Source organism: Chlorocebus sabaeus, chromosome 16, assembly GCF_047675955.1.
Source record: "Chlorocebus sabaeus isolate Y175 chromosome 16, mChlSab1.0.hap1, whole genome shotgun sequence".
In the NCBI taxonomy this organism is placed as follows: Eukaryota; Metazoa; Chordata; class Mammalia; order Primates; family Cercopithecidae; genus Chlorocebus; species Chlorocebus sabaeus.
Genome location: NC_132919.1, coordinates 20,350,813 through 20,370,483, shown reverse-complemented (window position 1 = coordinate 20,370,483; position 19,671 = coordinate 20,350,813). Strand labels below are relative to the sequence as shown.

At 56.4% G+C, this 19,671-nt stretch overlaps 1 protein-coding gene across 1 annotated transcript; it reads left to right on the top strand.

Annotated features, from left to right (window-relative positions):
- The first annotated feature begins 3,387 nt into the window (after positions 1 to 3,387).
- Positions 3,388 to 18,810, top strand: NATD1 (N-acetyltransferase domain containing 1). Its single transcript, XM_008010683.3, has 3 exons — positions 3,388 to 3,680; positions 13,495 to 13,613; positions 14,278 to 18,810. Exons 1-3 carry the CDS (start codon positions 3,575 to 3,577, stop codon positions 14,392 to 14,394), a joined length of 342 nt encoding a protein of 113 aa, XP_008008874.3. The 5' UTR covers positions 3,388 to 3,574; the 3' UTR covers positions 14,395 to 18,810.
- Positions 18,811 to 19,671: the final 861 nt, after the last annotated feature.

Here is a 19,671-nt window from a genome sequence, read left to right as displayed (position 1 = left end):
ACACTATAAACCAAAAATAAAATTCTAAGCTCCCCAACTGACTGAATGGATCTCTCCTCTTCCCCAGGGGGATTCCAAAGACACTTGAAAAGCTAGTTCAGGCCGTGATGGGAAGGGAAATGGGACATGCCTCGTTTAAAACCCCCTCCCTTTGGAGTGTAGGCACAACTGACCAGAATTAACATTAAAATATACATCATGGCTGGGCACGGTGGCTCACGCCTGTAATCCTGGCACTTTGGGATGCTGAGGCAGGCGGATCACCCGAGGTTGGGAGTTCGAGACCAGCCTGACCAACATGCAGAAACCCCGTCTCTACTAAAAATACAAAAAAAATTAGCCCAGCGTGGTGACGCATGACTGTAATCCCACTTACTCCGGAGGCTGAGGCAGGAGAATCGCTTGAACCCGGGAGGCAGAGGTTGCAGTGAGCCGAGATTGTGCCACTGCACTCCAGCCTAGGCAACAAGAGCGAAACTCCGTATCAAAAAAAAAAAAAAAAAAAAAAAAAAAATCATAAAATATACATGGACTGACAAAACAGACTCGTTTCTTTCTTTCTTTCTTTCTTTCTTTTTTTTTTTTTTTTTTTTTTTTTGAGACACAGTCTGGCTCTGTCGCCCAGGCTGGAGTGCAGTGGCACGATCTCGGCTCACTAAAGCTCCGCCTCCCAGGTTCGCACCGTTCTCCTGCCTCAGCCTCCGGAGTAGCTGGGACTACAGGCACCCACCATGACGCCCGGCTAATTCTTTTTCTGTATTTTTAGTAGAGGCAGGGTTTCACCGTGTTAGCCAGGATGGTCTTGATCTCCTGACCTTGTGATCCACCCGCCTCAGCCTCCCAAAGTGCTGGGATTACAGGTGTGAGTCACTGCGCCTGACCCAAAACAGACTCTTTGTGGCACTAAGATATCAAATTCCAACCTGACTCTGGTATAGCATCACATGACAGATAACAGGCTCCGAAAGAAATGAAATAATTTTACCCAAAAATATATTCTTTGACGTATTTTGGAATGGCCCTGCAATACCATCTCTTGTGGGGGAAATTTGCATGTGTGGAGAATTTTCCTGCCTTTCTGGGTCTTTTCCTGATTAAGGAGAGATTTGACTAAGAGTCTGACACCTTTTAAAGTCCTAAAAGAGACATTTACCATCTATTCTTTCTGAAGTCTGCTATTAGAGGCTTCATCTACATAATAAGAACCTTGGCTTTCCACACTCCCCACCTTATCCTAACTCTTTCTGACATCAACTCTTTAGGAAAAGCTTAACTCTTTCAACCAAATGCCAATCAGAAAATCTTTGAATGGGGGAAGGGGGGAGGGGTGGGTGGCTCCTGCCTATAATCCCAGCACTTTGGGAGGTCGAGGCAGATGGATCGCCTTTGCCTGAGCAACATGTTGAAACTCCATCTCTACAAGAAATACAAAAAAATTAGCCGGGTGTGGTGGCCCACGCCAGTGGTCCCAGCTACTTGGGAGGCTGAGGTGGGAGGATCAGAAAATTTTCTCAGTAAATATATCTGACAAAGTAATGGCTTGAGCCAGGTAGGCAGAGGTTGCAGTGAGCCAAGATGGCGCCACTGCACTCCAACCAGGGTGACAGAGTGAGACCCTGTTTCAACAAAAGAAAAAGAAAATATTTGAATACACCTATGACCTGTAAGCCCCCACCACCTTCTGGATGGCTGAACCAATGTACACCTTACAGGTGTTAGGTCTTTGCCTGTAACTTCTGTCTCCCTAAAATGTATAAAACCAAGCTATAACCCAACCACCTCTGGCACATGTTCTCAGGACCTCTTGAGGCTGTGTCCAGGATCATAGTCACTCATATTTGGCTCAGATTAAGCTCTTCAAATATTTTACAGTTTGGCTTTTTTTGTTAACACAACGGAATAATTACTCAGTGGTGAAAAAGATGCAACAACAGGGATGAATTTCACAGATAAAATATTGAGCAAAAGAAACTGGACATCAAAAGTACACATTGGGCTGTGTGCGGGTGGCTCATGCCTATAATTCCAGTAGTTTGGGAGGCTAAGGCGGATGGATCACCTGAGGTTGGAAGTTCAAAACTAGCCTGTCCAACATGGTGAAACCCTGTCTCTACTAAAAATACCAAAATTAGCCGAGCGTGGTGGTGGAGGCCTGTAGTCCCAGCTCCTTGGAAGGCTGAGGCAGGAGAATCACTTGAACCCAGGAGGCAGAGCCTGCAGTAAGCCGAGATCAAGCCACTGCACTCCAGCCTGGGCAACAGAGCGAGACTCTGTCTTAAAATAAATAAATAAATAAATAAATGAATAAATAAAATAAAATAAAATAGTACATATTGTATGACTCTGTTTACACGATGGTCTAGAAAAACCTAATTACTCAACAATGCTAGAAGTCAGGGATAGTGGTTAAATCAAAGGGTAGGGCATTGCTTGGAAGAGGGCCCTAGGGAACCAGCAATGTTCTGTATTTTGATTTGGATGGTGGTCACGCGGGTATGAACATCAAGCTTACACTGTAATTAACAAAACATTAAAAGTAACCTGTGTGATTCACTGCACAGCTATGGGCAACAGGAGTGCCCCTTCAGGTGAACAAGAGGGGAGGGTTTGGATCTAAGGCTGAGCCTTGAAGAGCCTAATGAAGTCGCCTTTCAAAGAAGTCTGAGCCCCAAGAGTCCTGTGTGCCTTCAATCAAGTCCCTGCCCCTTTCTGGGATTCAGCCTCCCCATCTGTGGAGTGGATCCAAGGATCCCCAAGGCCTCTTCCCGCATTTCCGCCTCCCTTGGGAGAGGTGGCATTTCACTTCTATCCCAAACAAGGCTTCACGGGACAATTCCTTCCCAGCAGCCAGTAGCCACCCAGGCTGCGCACACGGGTGGGTACGTGCTCCTAGCACCAGTAGCCCTAGGGCACTAACTGCGTGAGAATTCATGCAAGTCTTTCATTGCCTTAGGCTTCTATTTGCTCAACTGTAAAATGGAGTCAAGCATACCTATTTCTCAGGTTTCTGGTGATAAATTTCAGCGCAGTGTTTACTGAGCGCTTCCTGTGCTCCAGGGCTTTGCTATACACAGGTCGTGCACACAGCAAGTGCTTAATAAATGGTGGCTGCCTTGCAGACGATTAGAAAGTCCATACAGGTTATTACGTCTTTTTTAGAAGGGTCCTTGCAGGGGTACCAAAGTTGCATGTGGGACAAACGCAAGACGGAAAAGCAGCCCGGCGCGGCGGCGTCCCGTGTTGTTTTGTTTGGGGCTGCGAACGGAACGCGGCCGGCGCGGTCCCTTTAAGAGGTGGCTGGAATGTATCAAAACAAAAAGGCCGCGCGTCCACTGGCTGCGCGCCGCACGTGACCTCACAGCTGATTTCCTGGCCCCCCCACCTCCTTTTTGTTGCTGCCGCCGCCGCCGAGTGTCAGTTTCAGCGCCGCCGCCTGCGGTCTCCCAGGCCCTAACTACCCCACCGCCTGCCGCCTGCGCCCGCGCCCGAGCCCCGCCGCGCGCCCGAGCCCTCGCCGCGCGTCCGGGCCCCCGCCGGCGCCGCCCGGGTCCCAGCGCCGCAGCCCCGCGGGCAGATGGCGCACTCGGCGGCCGCCGTGCCGCTGGGCGCGCTGGAGCAGAGCTGCCCCATCCGCGTGGAGCACGACCGCCGGCGCCGCCAGTTCACTGTCCGGCTCAACGGTAACGCGGCCCCGGTCCGCCCCGACCTTTTGTCTGCGAGCGAGCGGGACCCGCCGGGGCCGCCCCCTTTCTGGGCGCCCGTCCCCGGCGCGCCAGCGGCCCGGTCCCGGCCCGCCGCCCGGGAAGGCTGTTGCGAGCGTGCGCCGCGGGGTGGTCTCGGGCGGCCGGAGCTCCGGGCGCGGGCTGGGTTGCGCTCGGAGCCAGGTGGGGGCGCGGTCGGCGCTCCGGGAAGTGGAACGGGCTGGGCGGGGTCAGACTACCCGAGAGAACAGGGGCCAGGGCGGACAGGGGCCCCTGGAAAGGCAGAGGCAGGAGCTGGGGCCGCGCGGGTCTCCCGTCTCAGCTGCAGGGGAACCGCACCTGCTCAGGCCCAGTTGTTACACGGGTGTTGGGCACCCACTGAAGGCTCCTGTTTGAGATCCTGGAAAGGTGGTCAGCGGTGACCTGTCCCCTTCTGCGGGTGTTATATGGCTTCTTGCTGCCCCTGGGAATCTTAGTCTTTCTACACCTGGGAGGCCTGCGGACCTGGGGCTGACCGCGAAAGGGGCTTGTGGTCCCTTGGGGGGAGTGTTGGAGGGGGATGACTATCACTATCAAGACTTCGGTGGCTCTGGGACTGGCCATTTGCCTCACTTCTGTGTGCCTCAGTTTTTCCCTCTCTGCAGTGGGAATAACACCAGTGCACACCCCATTGGCTAGCTGTAAGGATGAAAGACTGTGACAAATGTAAAGGATCAGACCAGCTCGTGGGGCATTAGTAAGTGCTGGTAATTGTGGCCGGATCGTGATTCGTGAAGCCAGAAAGCAAGGGCAAGTCCTCCTTTAGTGTAGAGAAGTTTTTGTTTTTGTTTTTTTGAGACGGAGTCTCACTCTGTCACCCAGGCTGGAGTTCCTGTGGCACGATCTCGGCTCACTGCAACCTCTGCTTCCTGGGTTCAAGTGATTCTCCCGCCTCAGCCTCCCGAGTAGCTGGGATTACAGGCACCCACCGCCACGCCCAGCTAATTTTTGTATTTTTAGTAGAGACGGGCTTTCACCATGTTGGCCAGGCTGGTTTTGAACTCCTGACTTCAGGTGATCCACCTGCCATGGCCTCCCAAAGTGCTGGGATTACAGGAGTGAGTCACCACGCCCAGCCGGTGTAGAGAAGTTTTGACTGGCCCATCCCGCTCAGGAGGTCCCACAGGTAGGCAGTAGAACTACAAAAACAGGGCCATGAACTCCCTGGCCACCTTGCCCCAGTGGGAATGTCCAAGCTGGACCAGCCCTTAGAGGCCACTGTGCCCATTTTCAAGAAGGGAAGGTGGAGGGCCAGGAAAGGGAAAGGTTTGCCAGAGGTCAGGCCGAGAGTTGGGCAGAGCTGGGATGGCCTCCTGACTGGTCTGACTCCCTGGACCGTGGGGCTCCTGTGAGCCACCTTTGGCTTCAGCCAGGAGGGGCCTCTGCCAGATCTCCGATGCTATTTGGAATGTGCCGAGTGTCGAGCCAGGCCCCACTACTGCTTCGTGGATGGGACTGTCACAATACCCTGACAATGTTGTGACATACCACCCCGTGTTACAGATGAGGAAACTGAGGCTAGAGACCTTAGGAAATGATTGCCCAGCATCACCCAGAACTTCACCGTTGGCCCAACCAACCCTACACCACCAGGCAGAGGCCAGTCCTGCTACTGCTAGGGTGCCGGCAGGGCTTAGCTGGCGGTGACATTCGGGGCCCTGGCCACTCTGGGAGAGAGGCCTGGTGGCTTTCATATCCTCTCTTCTGAGGTTCCAGAGCGGCCTCTGGTTCCCTTGGGGGCTCGGGAGGCCCATTATACTCAAAGATAGAAAGAAGAGGGGATACATTTGGATTTTTTTTTTTTTTCTCTTCCAAGTGGGTACAGCCAAAGGACAGCCCTCCAGAGCTGGCTGTGGTCAGGGCTGTACATGCCCAGCCATATTTCTAAACTTACCCCCTTCTGGAACTTACTGCCCAGATAGCTGACCACAGATGTGGCTGGGGATCTCCCCAGCCAAGCCCAGGGGAGAGAGAAGAGGGAGGCCAGAGGCCCCCAAGGGAGTGGCTGTGCAGCTCAGGGTGGGGCTTTTCTGGGCTTCCAGGCCGAACTGAGTTTGGGTGTGTGTCTTGGGACCAGAGAAGGGTCGTCTGAGTCTGGACCCAGGCCTCCCTGAGCTGATCAGGACAACAGGCTGTGGTATCATTCCCGACCTGTAAGGCAAGCCTGGAGGCTGGCGCTGTTGTGCCCACTGAGCGATATAAACACTGAGGCTGAGGGGTCAGCCAGCCCCAGGCGCCTGGTGCAGACGTGTTCCTAGGCTGTCCACATAGCAGAGCTAGGCCGATTTCTCTTCCTGCGAGCTCTGGTTCTGAGTGAGGGAAAAAGTTTGAGCAGCTTCATTTATTAAGCATTTAACAGCGTTCTAGGAGGCCCGGTGCACCTGGAGTCTTTTTATTTCATAGCCGCACAGCACAGGGAGAGGGGAAACTGCATTTCCCATATACAGATGGGGAGGCTGAGACATGGGGAAGTGAAAAGACTTGCCCCAAGTCTTGCACCACAGAGATGGAGGAGCTGTGATTCACCCCGTATTTGTTGAGCGCCTACTGTGTACCAAGCACTCTTAGGTGTTGGGGTCTCGTGTGGCTGACAGAGAGGGAAATGGACAAGAAATAGAGTCAGTTTTAATGTATCCTGGAAAACGAGGGCTCTCATGAGAGGTGCAGGAGCAAAGGTGAGGCTGTGTTGGGCAGGGCTGCTATTTAGAATCTTGTGCCCAGGACGCCCCTCCCTGGAGGGTGGCGTTTCAGTGAAGACCCGAAGGAGTCAAGAAACAGAGCTACAACAGGGAAGAGTGTTCCAAGTGGAGGGAACAGCAAGAGCAAAGCTCTGCAGTGCCTGCGATGCCTGGTGTGTGCAGAATGGATCGAGAGGTCATGGGGAGCACGTGGTGCAGGGCCTGGAGGCCGTTGTCCCATGGGCTTGGCTTTGACTCTGAGGCACCTAGGAGGGTCCTGAGCAGAAGAAAGACGGGATGCCCTGGCTCCCTCTGGCTGCTGCTCTAAGGGGAGCAAACTGTGAGGACCAGGACAGAGCAGGGAGGTGGTCACTTTACTAGTCCAGGCACTGCAAAGAGGCGTGGGAGAAACGCCTAAATCCTGGACAGATGTGGAAAGAAGCATGGCTGTGACTTGCTTTCGGGTGATGAGAGGAAGGCTTGAGCTCGGGCTTGTCTGATCCCACATCCCCGTTCTGAAATGCAAGCTTGTCATCACTTCGTAGATGGGGAAACCGAAGCACACAGCCTGTAGGCAGCTAAGCCAGAATCAAGCCCCTAGCCTTCATCTGGGGATGGTTTCTGAAGGTTGGAGACAGCTGGAAGAGACCCCCACCTCCTGGGCAGCCCCTTCCTCAGCCTTCCCTCTCCCTCACAGGCAGGGCTGTGTGTCCCACTTGCTGCAAGGGAAGGGACACTTGAGGGTTGCAGAACCCTGGAACTTTCTGCATCCTCCCTAACCCCCATTTTGCGGACAGGAAGACTGAGGCCCCAGAGAGTCAGCTGCTGCCCCTGGCCTCCCTCAGCACCCCTGGATGCAGTGGAGCTGAGACCACAGCCCCAGGCCTTGGGAGGTGCTCAGTATGGGGCCCCTGGCTGTGTTGGGCTGGGCTGGACCAGGGTCCTCTGGGGAGGGGAGGGACCTATGGTTGAGCCTCTCCAGGCTCACAGCTCCCTCTGCCTAATCCACCAATGAGCCACCAACATGTGGCTCCTGTCTGATCCAGGCTCTACTTACAGAGGTGCCAGAAAAGCCAGCCAGGGTGTCTGCTTGTCCTTGTCCAGGGCCACCGTTCCGGCAGCCTGGGCTCTGCCTCCGTCTGCCTCAGTGTCCTCATCTATATATTTTGATCCGCCAGCTCTTTTTGCGGGGTGGGTGTGGGCCGAGTGGAGAAAGCAGAGGTCAACACCTTCTGCAGACTCCACATCTCCCAGAGGTCTTGCCCCGTCCCCTGTCTGCAAGCTTTGGTCTTTCTCTGTGATCGCCTCCCCTGTCAATTTCCTGGCCCGCTTTGGTCCTGAGGTTGGGGAGGGGCAGAGAGAGCATGGGGGTACAGAGACCCAGGGACGGGTCCCCCAAAAGCAGAGTAGCTTTAACTTTTCTCAGACCAGCCACATGATGCTGGTGGGGTTCTCACGTCCAGGAGGGAGGAGGGTGGTGGTGATCGTCCCGGGACGGGTGAGGTCTCTGGGGCAGAGAGATGTCGGAACTGGCATAAGATCACCTGGCAGAGTTGAGACTGGAACTGAGGGCCCTGCCCTGCCCTAGGCTCGCTCCTGCGGCTCCCAAGTGACAAGTACTGAGCCCCTCTGTGCTAGTCTGAGGTCTGGAGCTCTCAAGGCAACTCTTAGAGCCTAGCCCAGATAAGGGCCTGGGGCCCGGACCAGGCCCAGAGACTGTGCCATGGTGTCCAGAAATGAAAGCGTGGCTGACAGTGCTGCCCTGGTGTCCTGCTGTCCCATCATGGGGGCTGCGGGCGGCCAGTGGAGGCTTCTGGGCAGGTGACCTTTGGGCTCACCTGGAATGAGAAGGAAGGGTTCCCGGAGGCCCTGGGCAGAAAGGTGGCAGGCAGGGAAACAGCCACCAAAGCAGGGCGGCCAGAGAGGCAGCTGGACCCCAGGCACGTTTAGAAAGCTGTGTCCACAGCCCTGCCAAGGGTCAGGTCAGATGAGAAAGGCAAGGCGAGGAGGAGCCAAGGACCTTGGTCAAGCTTTGGGGACTTGGGCATTTTCCTGGGATCTCCAGACAGGTTTTGGGCAGGACAAGGAGTTGAGCGCGAGGACAGGTATCGCATTTGTGGGCTGTGTCGTGGGTGTAGACACTTGTGACTGGGTGGCCTTTGAAGGCCCTCCAAGGTGGGGTTCAGGCCCTGGCCAGATGCTCCAAGGTTGCTGCCCAGGAGCCCGGCTCCTCGCCACCCACTGCCATGTGGTCTGGCCCATGTAGGGTGTCCATTTAAACTTGATCTTTTCCTCACATGTAGCCCCACCACCACTATGGCCACCCCAGATGCCCTCTTTTCCCCTTTCAGCCTGAAGACCCTCCTCTGACTCAGCCCTATCGCCAGTCAACTCCACACACCTCCCTGACTCTCATTCCAGGTCAGCCCAAACATGACCTGTCCAGAGGCCTCCCTTGACCGCCGGCAGCCCCCATGATGGGATGGCAGGACACCAGGGCAGCACTGTCAGCCACGCTTTCATTTCTGAGCACCGTGGATCCTGCTGTCTCATCTCACAGTGACACAGGCACAGCCTCTGGGCCCGGCCCAGGCCCCAGGCCCTTATCTGGGCTAGGCTCTAAGAGCTGCCTTGAGAGTTCCAGACCTCAGACTAGAACAGAGGGGGTCAGTACTTGTCACTTGGGAGCCACAGGAGCAAGCCTAGGGCAGGGCAGGGCCCTCAGTTCCAGTCTCAACTCTGCCAGGTGATCCTACGCCAGTCCCGACACCTCTCTGCCCCAGAGACCTCACCTGTCCCGGGACGATCACCACCACCCTCCTCCCTCCTGGGCCTCAGTTTCCCCATCTGTACATGGGGCTGTGAGAATCTTACCTGTTTAGTGGGATGGTTGTGAGGATTGTCGTGTGGAGAGAGCAGAGCACGAGCCTGCCCCATGCTGGGACTGCACACGCTTGGGCCACCACCGTTCCTGTCCCGCTGTCTCCTGGGAGCCACAGCCCGAGGTGCGGGCCCGGCTGTGGGAAGGCCAGCACGCTGGTCCAGTCAGTTGTCCACAGGTCTGCCGCAAGGCCCTAGTGTGTGTCTGGCAGAGACAGAACAGCAGTTGTTTTAGTTGGACAAATATTTCTTGGGTGTCTACCCTGAGCTGGGTGCCTGGAATACGGTAGTGGCTGAGCTGTGCGATCACTGAGGGCCAATGGGAAGCAGAGGCCTCCCAGGGTCAGGCCCATCCATGGCCCAGGTGGCCACTCCAGAAACGCTGACGCAGGGCGTGCACAGAGGAGCAGAAATGAGCTTGCCAGGCTTCTTGTGTCCACCTCCCTGCTCTGCAGGGACTGTGCTGGAGCAAAAGCTGAGCTCTTTTTGGTGGCTTGCCCGGCTCTGTGTGGTCTGGCCCCAGGATCTCTGACTTGGCTTCCCAACCCTCACCCCAGCCACTCTGGCCTCCTTGCTCTTCCTTCAACCTCCTATCCCAGGGCCTTTGCACATGCTATTCTCACCAGTGGATGGCTCATACCCCACATCTCCTTTGGGGTCCCTGTATGCCCTCTTTACAGTGGCAGCCCTGCCCCTCCCCACCCATCCCTTCTCTGCTGTGTAGTGATCCTTGGCACCTCTCAGCTTGTCACCTGTGATGTATGTATGTATGTATTTAGAGACAGGGTCTCATTCTCACGCAGGCTGGAGTGCAGTGATACAATCATATCTCACTGCAGCCCCAAACTCCTGGGCTCAAGTGATCCTCCCGTCTCAGCCTCCTAAATAGCTGGGACCATAGGTGTGTACCACCACGCTCAACTACCCTTTCTTTTTTGTTTTTTTTTTTTTTTTTTTTGAGATGGAGTTTTGCTCTTGTTGCCCAGGCTGGAATGCGATGGTGCGGTCTCGGCTCACTGCAATCTTCGCTTTCCGGGTTCAAGTGATTCTCCTGCCTCAGCTTCGCAAGTAGCTGGGATTACAAGCGCCTGCTACCACGCCCAGCTAATTCTTGTATCTTTAGTAGAGATGGGCTTTCACCACATTGGCCAGGCTGGTCTCGAACTCCTGACCTCAGGTGATCTGCCCGCCTTGGCCTCCCAAAGTGCTGGGATTATAGGAGTGGGTCACTGTGCCTGGCCAACTTTATTTTTATTTTTGTAGAGACTGGGTCATCATGTTGCCCAGGTTGGTCTCCAGCTCCTGGGCTCAAGCGATCCTCCTACCTCTGCCTCCTAAAGTGCTGGGATTACAGGCATGAGCCACCGTGCCCGGCCCCTGTATTATTTATGATTATATTACTTATTATGTGTCTTCCTCAGTAGGTAAGATCCATGAGGAAGAGTTTCATCAGTTTTGTTCACTGCTGCCTGCCCTGCAGCCCAAACACTGCTGGAACATGCTAGGCCCGACTGCTGGAACATAGTAGGCCCTACTGCTGGAACATAGTAGGCCCTTAATGAGCCTGGGGTAATTAAATGGCCAGGTTAGGTAGGCAACTCCCTTGGTGACCGGGTCAGTCTCAAAATAGCCTCCTCTCTCTGCTCGCCTGTCCTGGGTGAGTTGAATTAACCTCAGCAGGTGGGGAGCCAAGAACCAGATCCCTTGCTGTGCAGCCAGGACAGGCGGCAGTGGCCACAGCTGGGCCTTGGCCAGGGTGGCAGGCACAGTCCACAGAAGGACAGTCAGGCCCACAAGGAGGAGACAGCAGGGCCGGTGCGGGGGCGGGGCTGCAGGCATGAGGGGAGTGGGGCTGGGGAACCCTCAGCTGGGCCTGGCAGGAACGGGGAAAGGGCATCGGTCAGAGGGAAATGCCTAGGCGATGGCGGGTGCAGGAAGTAGCAGGTGTGTTGGTGGAGCAGAAAGAATGGCTGTGGCGGCCGGGCGCGGTGGCTCAAGCCTGTAATCCCAGCACTTTGGGAGGCCGAGACGGGCGGATCACGAGGTCAGGAGATCGAGACCATCCTGGCTAACACGGTGAAACCCCGTCTCTACTAAAAAGTACAAAAAACTAGCCGGGCGAGGTGGCGGGCGCCTGTAGTCCCAGCTACTCCGGAGGCTGAGGCAGGAGAATGGCGTAAACCCGGGAGGAGGAGCTTGCGGTGAGCAGAGATCCGGCCACTGCACTCCAGCCTGAGTGACAGAGCCAGACTCCGTCTCAAAAAAAAAAAAAAAAAAAAAAAGAATGGCTGTGGCTCAGGAGCTGCAGGCCTGGGCTCCAGCGTCATCTTGGCCTGCTGTGTGACTTGGATCCCTGGATCTCAGTAGTTCCTCCTCTGGAAATGGGGAGATGAATTGTAGCCATCTCCTGAGGCTTTGGGGAGAATCAAAGGAGAGAGCAAGGGCCAGAAAGCCTCCTTGCTGTCGTTGGCCCCAGTTCCGGTGGCCCTGGACTAGTGGTTGGACCTCTTGGCCCGTCAGCCTTCCCCTCGTGTCGCCCAGCGCAGGCCTTAGGGGCAGATTCTCTGGGGCTTTGAAGTTAAAGTACGTGAAACACAGCTTGCGTTTAAAGAGTGGAGAAAGACACGTGGCGATGAATGTCTTCTTTCAGGGCCAGCGTGTTGAGTCTCCCACCTTGGAACCTTTGCCCTGGCCATGCCCCTACACCACCTTCCCGGCACTCCCCTCTCAACTCAGAGGCTTCGGGGAGAATCAAAGGAGAGACGGAGGGCCACTGAGCTGGGCACAGTGACTTCTCCTCCATTGGAGGGGTCTCCCTGATGGCCCCCTCCCAGCTTGTTTATTTCATTCACACACTTGGCACTCCCTGAAACTCGAAACCTCAGTGTTGTCCTAGACTCCCCTTTCCCTGCTCGACCACATCGGAGCCATCAGTAAATCCTGCTGGCTACACTTTCAGATACCATCCAGTCAAAACACTGCTCCACACAGCCACACTGCCCCCGCCCTGGTCTGTGTTCCGTCTTCACCCTCTGGGCTCCCTGCCCCTGCTCCCCATCCGTTCTCCCCACAGTGGCAGCAGAATCCGTGAATCGCATCCGTCCCTTTGCTGAGGGGCTTCCAGTGGCGCCCAGCTCAGAAGGTTTAGGAGGCTCTGCAGGACCTGCCCTATCACCTCCCTGCCCCCATCTCTGCCCTTGCCCTCACCCACCCCCCTCCAGCTGCCCCTCATTCAGGCCCACTCCCGCCTCAGAGCCTTTGCACTGGCTGTTCCCTCTGCCCAGAACACCGTTCCCTCAGAATGGCTGGTGCCCTCTCCTTCCTGTCTTCACCTGCCCCCATTCCCTGGCATCCTATACATCCACTTGCTTTTCATGTTTATTCTTTCTCCCGTTTCGGTTTCATGGGGGTAGGACTCCTTGTCTGGCTTGTTTGCTGCTATATTCCCAGCATCTGAAACAGTACCTGGGGCTCAGGAAACCTTTGGTGGATGGATAAGTGGATGGGTGGGTCGATGGATGGATGGGTAGGTGGACAGGCAAACAGATGAGACACTGAAAACTGTGGTTAGGAAAAACTTCAGTTCATTGTTTGCCCAGCAGGAGTTTGGGGTGGACTGGTGAGCTCCAGGCCTGGCAGGCCTGGAGGAGTGTGAAGACGCATTTGTTACTGTCTCCCGTGTCCGGCGTCATGGACTCTGCCACGGGCCTCTGATCTTGCCTGCTGCATCTCGGTCAGGGTCCAGCAGGTGGTCCTAATGCATGGCACAGCGCTGCCTCTCTTGTCTCTTCATGCTCTGCCTTAGTTGCAGATTTGCCAAGCCCTGTTCTGTGTCCAATGCTGGGTCCTGGGGCCAGATCCGGGGGTGTGGTGGGGATGCAGAGAGCAGGGCTACAGAAGGGGTGGTGGGACTCTGGGATGCTAAGACTGACGTAGTAGCAGAGGTTCAGGTGTTCTAAGCACTGCTGTAAGCATGTCACAGAGGTTACCTCATTTAATTCTCCAAACCACCCTATGAAGGACATTTTATTGTATCCCCACTTTATGGATGAGGGGACTGAGGCACCGAGAGGTTATTCAGGATTTAGCTGTAGCAGTTGAATGGCCCCAAATGCCTGTCCCTCCACCCCAGCCTCTGCACCTGAGTCCACTGGGATGGGAGTCAGCATAGGCTTACTTGTCTCCGCAACCCCCAGGATGTCATGACCGGGCCGTCCTGCTCTATGAGTACGTGGGCAAGCGGATCGTGGACCTGCAGCACACCGAGGTCCCAGATGCCTACCGTGGGCGCGGCATCGCCAAGCACCTCGCCAAGGTAGGGTAGGCAGGCGGCAGGGCCAGGCGGGAGCGGGGACATGGGGGCTGCCACCCTCCGTCAGAGGAGACGGTGGCCCTGGTGGCCAGTTCAGCCTGCTGCTTGGCCCTGGGTCCTCTCCGGGCCGGTGGCAGCCTTTCTGGGCCCAGGCTCCTGTTCAAGACCCTGGCATGGCTGAGCCTCCAGGATCCTTACACACCTCCTGTGTGGCAGGTGCTTCATGGGAGCCCCATTCCCGCCCCCAGCCCCTTCATCCTCAGGGAATCCCAAATCCCAGGCTGTCTGGAGAGAGGTTTGGGCTTGGGGAAGGGAGTTACAGCCAGAGCAAAGCAGGCCCTGAGGGCTGCTATTGGGACTTAGCTGGGCTATGGGCAGGCTTCCCCTCCTCCACCCTCACCCCGCCAGGAGAATTGCAGGCAACCTTTGCCCTCCGTGCTGTCTGGGGCATGGGGGCTTGTACCTCCCTGGGGAGAGGTGATGTGTTTTTCCCTTGTGTACTGGACCAGTCTGTGGGGATCATCCCAGGTGATGCTGAAGCAAGAGAATTACTGAGCAGGACAAAGTGGGTGGCCAGGGAGCCGGGGCCTGGGGAGGGAGCAGACGATGCCACCTTTCTGGTGCCGGCTGCAGGCCCTGACCGCTGTCCTCTCTGCCCGGCTCCCAGGCCGCCCTGGACTTCGTGGTGGAGGAGGACCTCAAGGCCCATCTCACCTGCTGGTACATCCAGAAGTACGTCAAGGAGAACCCCCTGCCGCAGTACCTGGAGCGCCTGCAGCCGTAACCCTGGCCTGCAGGCGGGAGCGCTCCCTGCCGGACTCTTCCACGTGGCCTTTGCCCAGCCCTACGTGCTCTCAGGAACCTGGTCCCACTGGGAACAGACTCAGAGTTATTTTTATAAGGACACTTATCTGTGCTCCACGTCCAGATCCCTGGAGGCCGCTGACCAATGATGGGCGGTGACCCGGTAACTGAGGTGGGAAGGAGGCCGGGTAGTCCCGGCAGCTCCCACTCTGCAGAGACCAGCAGCTTCGTGGGAGGCCTGTGGGCCGCACTAGGGGCTAGAGCCAGCCTGCATCCCGCCCGCCGGGTTCCACGTGGAGATCAGCAGGAGGGCCAGTGCGGGACCCCTGCTGCCACCTCTCCTGGGCCTGTGTCCTTTCTGGAAATTAGGAAAGTGTGCCCCAGAGCCAAGAGGAGCAATAAGAAACCTCGTGTGCCAGCTTCTGAGGGTGGCAGCGCCAGACCCCACCTGCCACCAGCGCTGCCCCTTTCTCAGACCCCCATCCCCAGTACAGGCAGGGCCCTGGAAGGGAGCAACTCTCGCTGACAGAAACCAGAAGAGTGAAGGACGGAGCACTGGCCAGGCTCAATTGCACGTGCGGTTCACACATGTGAACGCACAGGATGTGGTCTACAGGCGGGCTGGTGGTGGGTGCCGTGGGTGTTTTCCTCTCCTTGGTACCCCCACCTTTTTTTTGGCCCGTCGTGTAGGTTCTGCAGGAAACCAAGACCCCATCCCCCTGGGCTGCTGTCCCCTATACCCCTGTCTGCTGGGAGCAGCTCCAAGGGGGCCTGAGCAGCTGCAGGCCTGCCCCTTGCTGGCCTTGGCCACCTGCCTGAGCCTTCTCCAAGAAGATGCCTTGGAGCTGGGGCGGGAGAGAGGCTGACTGTTCTCCAAAAACTGCTGTCAGCATCCAGGAGGAGGAAACATCAGGCACAGGGGTTTCTGTGCTGCTGCCAGACATCAGTGTCCTCTTTTTGGGCTGGCGAAGCTGGATACACTCTGCTGCCCATCCGGCCCTGGGCTCCTCCCCAACCCAGCCTTCCTGGGTGCAGTCTGGGAGACACACCAGCACACTTTGGTGGGACCAGCCTTTCCCGGGCATGCTGGCTTCCCCTGGGGCTGGCTCAGGTCCTGCCCTCTTGTGTCCGCTCTAACAAGGGTCAGATTCATCCCTGCTCCTCTGTAGAGCTGGAGGGTGACCCTGGAGCCAGGGGCCCTTTAGGGCTGAGACGTTGGTTAGTCAACACCACATCCCTTGGGAGTGATGCATTCCCACCAGGCTTCGGGGGGTGTCAGGCTGGGCTCTGGGCAGTACAGGGAGAGGTCGACTCCCCCGGTGCAGCAGCAGTGGTTGCCATAGTGACTCCTCCCTCTGACTCCAGGCGCAGGTGCTGGCTGGCCTATGGTTGCATTTTCCACTCACCTCCTTGCTATCCCCAGTCTTGGCACCAAGACCCCCCACATTCCTTCTCCAGCCACAGCAGCTCAGGGGTCTTCCTGCCTGGACACAGGACCATGGAGACCTGCCTGTGCAGGGAGGCCTGGCATCCTGCCGATGGGGGTCCTGGAGCCCCAGAGTCTCCTCGAAACCCCTGCTGTGGGTCACAGTGTGGACCAGCAGGGGTCACCATCCCGAGCACCCCCCACATCCCTGCCCCTTGCCCTGTGGCAGATGCTCCTGCCCTGGCCTCCAGGAATTCGGCTGTTTTGCAGAGGGCTTGTGTGAGAGGTCGGAGGCAGGAGGTGGGCCGAGCTGCTCCGGGTCCCCTCCAGGGCTAGGGGTGGCCCATTGCTGGCAGAATGTAAGGAAAGAGGAAGTTGTAGGCACAGAGGATGGGCAGCCAGGCCTGGGCCTTCCCCTTACTGTCCTAGGGCAGCAGGGCTAGGGGCCTCTTTTCCCCTCCGTAAGGTCACCCCCTTCCCATGCACACGTCCCTCCCCACGTTCAAGCACGTAGTCCATCATGACCACCCAGGAGCTCAGTGAGCTGAGGCCGTGTCCCTGTGGCCTCCAGCCCACCCGCAGGAGGGTCCCTTGCAGTGGCAGTACAAGGAGCCCCCCCAACAGGAAGCCCTTGAGAGCCACGAGGGAATGGGCCCGGCCCCACCCTGTTCCCACGCTCACCTAAGATTCCTCCCCCTGTGTTCTAGCAGGTGACTCTCCATCCGACCAGCCCACAACCAATACTTGAACCAGGAGGCTTGGGGTGGTGGAGGCCCGCAGAGGCCCTGGGCCCAGGAACCGAGGCTAGGGCTTTCTCAGGAGGCCTGATCCAAGCTCCCGCTGATATGACCTGGCCTCGCCTCGGGCTGCCTTACATCACCGCTAACCCACGCCGGGGCTAGGCAGGGCTTCGTGGGACCTGGCCCAAGGTCTCCAGCAGAGCAATAACCACATCTCCCCAGGTCGGGTCACCACAGACACCCTGCCCTGGAGCCCCCAGCCCATCCCGTCTGGTGCTAACCCTGTCTACCTGGCAGCCCAGCCTCACCCCTCCCATCGGGTCACCTGGGAGTCCTTGGGTAAGGATGCCACCACATGGGGCCGGTTTATGCATCTGGGCGAGAGCCAGAGTACGGCAGGGGATGCTCGGGGGGCCTGCAGGTCTCCCACAGAGCTGCTTTCCTGCCCGCCTCACCCTGTGGGTTTCTATTTTCTTGCCCGGTCAAAATAGGCAGTGACTCGTGCCTTCCCTCCTCAGGGCCCGTGGCAGGGTGTGGACCCAGCTGGCCGCGGGACCGCCCCCTTCCTCATTCTCCAAGCTCCTCAGCAGGTCTCAGAGGAACGTTTCTGTAAAAGGTGTGGCCTGACTTGCAGTGCTGTCCCCATGCTGTCGCCTCCCCCACAGCAACCTGCTGGTCAGCCCTGTCCTTAACGGGTGGGGAGGCTGAGGTGGGAAGGGGGAGGCGGGCTTCCCTCCCTGGTGTCTGGCCTCTCTCCTCAGTCCTCAGCCCAGCCTTCAGTGTGGAGAGCGAGACCCTGAGTGGCACTGGGGCTTGGCTGAGGTCTCCCCACAGGATAACAGTGACTTCAGGACCCCAGACCCCAGTCTGGGCAGCTCTGCCTTTCCAGCTGGCCCAGCCCCCACGTCACAGTTCCCTGCCATCTCCAGGTGCAAAAGCCCGCGAGGCCACAGTCCAGCTATGAAGCAGAGTGACTTTGTGGGGTTTCCTAGGAAGGGGCAGCGATGTCATGCATGAGATCTGTGCCATAAGAAGCCGCTCCTTTGGGATTTCTGGTCCACTGCAGGGAGGTGAGGCCCAGCCTCATGTCAACACATGCCCATCAAGGAAAGCTGTGGCTGATGCTTACAAAACAAGTGAAAATCTTGCACCAGGCCCAGGGCCACATCTCATTCCATGCCAGCTACTGAGGGAGGGAACAGACTGCAGGACAATGTCTCCTGGTTCCCACTCAGGGTTACATGGCTACTCAGAATGAAAGAGAAAGTGTCAGGCCCGTTGCAATCTTTTTGTTTTTGTTTTTGTTTTTGGAGATGGAGTCTCGCTCTGTCGCCCAGGCTGGAGTGCCGTGGTGTGATCTTGGCTCACTGCAACCTCCAACTCCTGGGTTCAAGCGATTCTCCTGCCTCAGCTTCCCAAGTAGCTGAGATTATAGGTGTTGTGCCACCGCGCCCAGCTAATTTTTGTATTTTTAGTAGAGACGGGGTTTCACCATGTTGGCCAGGCTGGTCTCGAACCCCTGACCTCAAATGATCCACCCGCCTTGGCCTCCCAAAGTGTTGGGATTACAGGTGTGAGCCACCTCACCTGGCCCCGTTGCAATCTTATTCCACTTTGTTTTCACAGCAGTCCCGTGACATGCCTATTATTAGGCCTATTTGATAGATGAGACTGAAACTCAATCGGGGTCACAAGCCAAAGCCCATGCCACTTGAAGGGCTCAGGATCCAGCCCAGCTCCCGTCCTCTTGGTGGCATCGAGCTTGTGTGATATGAGGTCTTATGTCTGCTTGTGGTGACAGATGGCCTTGAAAGCAATAAACATAAAACTTCCAGCAACTTCCCACTCAGCTGCAAGCCTGCGAAGGGTCCTGCCTCGAGCCATAAGGTGAGGGGCTAACCAGTGCTGGGCTGGTATGGAAAAGGCTGAATCGCCTGTGAGGCTGGAGTTGTAGGCAGGAGTATTCATGGAGCCCCTGACCATACACTCACACTGCTCTTCCTCAGTTCAGGGTTCTTGGATTTGCTCAAGTCCACCCAAATATCCCTTTACGATTCTCAGGGTCCCACTCCTTCCAGATCCAATGCCCTAAATTTTACATAAGAGTTCCGGCAAGGCTGTGAATTCCACTTGTAACTGCAACCTGCAGGATCAAATTTAGGGATATGTTTTCAGTTGTATCAGTCTTATGGCTACAAGATATTAAAGAGATTCTTTTCTGGTTATCCAAGATGCTGTCTGTTTTTCTATCCAAGTCTTGCGTTGGGTTTATCACTTCCGCTGCCTCCAGTGTAGTCAGAAGCCAACAGTGTCTCCAGCTGTCCCCGTGACATGAAGGGCTTCAGCCATTTGGTCTCCAGCTTTGCCTTCAAGAGACACTTCACCCCAGGCACTTAAAATAGGTCATGTTGTAAGGACTAGTTTTGTCACCGAATTCTGTGACTTTCCAGGGTACCACATCCCCTCTGACAGTGAGGTCATTACTGCATTCCAGCCCAATCCAGGCAGATAACCAATCCCCGATTTCCAGCATTAAGGGTCTATTTCTAGGAAGTCATTCCTGCTACCAAGGACATTATCAGTCAGTGAAGAGTCAGGAAAATGGAAATTGCCCAGGCGCTTCAGAGTGGATTTAATGCAAGGGACTGGTTATGAAAACTGTTGGAAAAATGAGAGGAGTGAGAGTGAAAAGGTGAGATTGCCCAAATATTGGTAAGTGCAGGAAAAGTGCAGGAAGCTGCTTTTACATGGAGGCTGGAGGAACAGGTGTCACCCAGAAGTGCCTGGGGATCACAGGGCTGCTGACGGTGCTCCTGGTAGAACCTTGCTGGCTGAACAAGACCGAGGTGTGCATGCCTGCTGATGACTGCTGCTGTTGCCAGCACTAAAAACCCCCCCAGATCCAGGAACTTGACTGCCTTCTGATTGATCAGTGCTTCCTACCAGTGGGAACAAATTGGAAGCCCACTGGTAAGGGCTCTAGCAAATGTAGTTTGCAGGCTTCCAGCCTCTCTGTGATCAGAGGAGGGAAGGGATCTGGCAACCAACAGACAATCAGGGCAAGCAGAAATATTCTTGCCTGCAGGGGCTG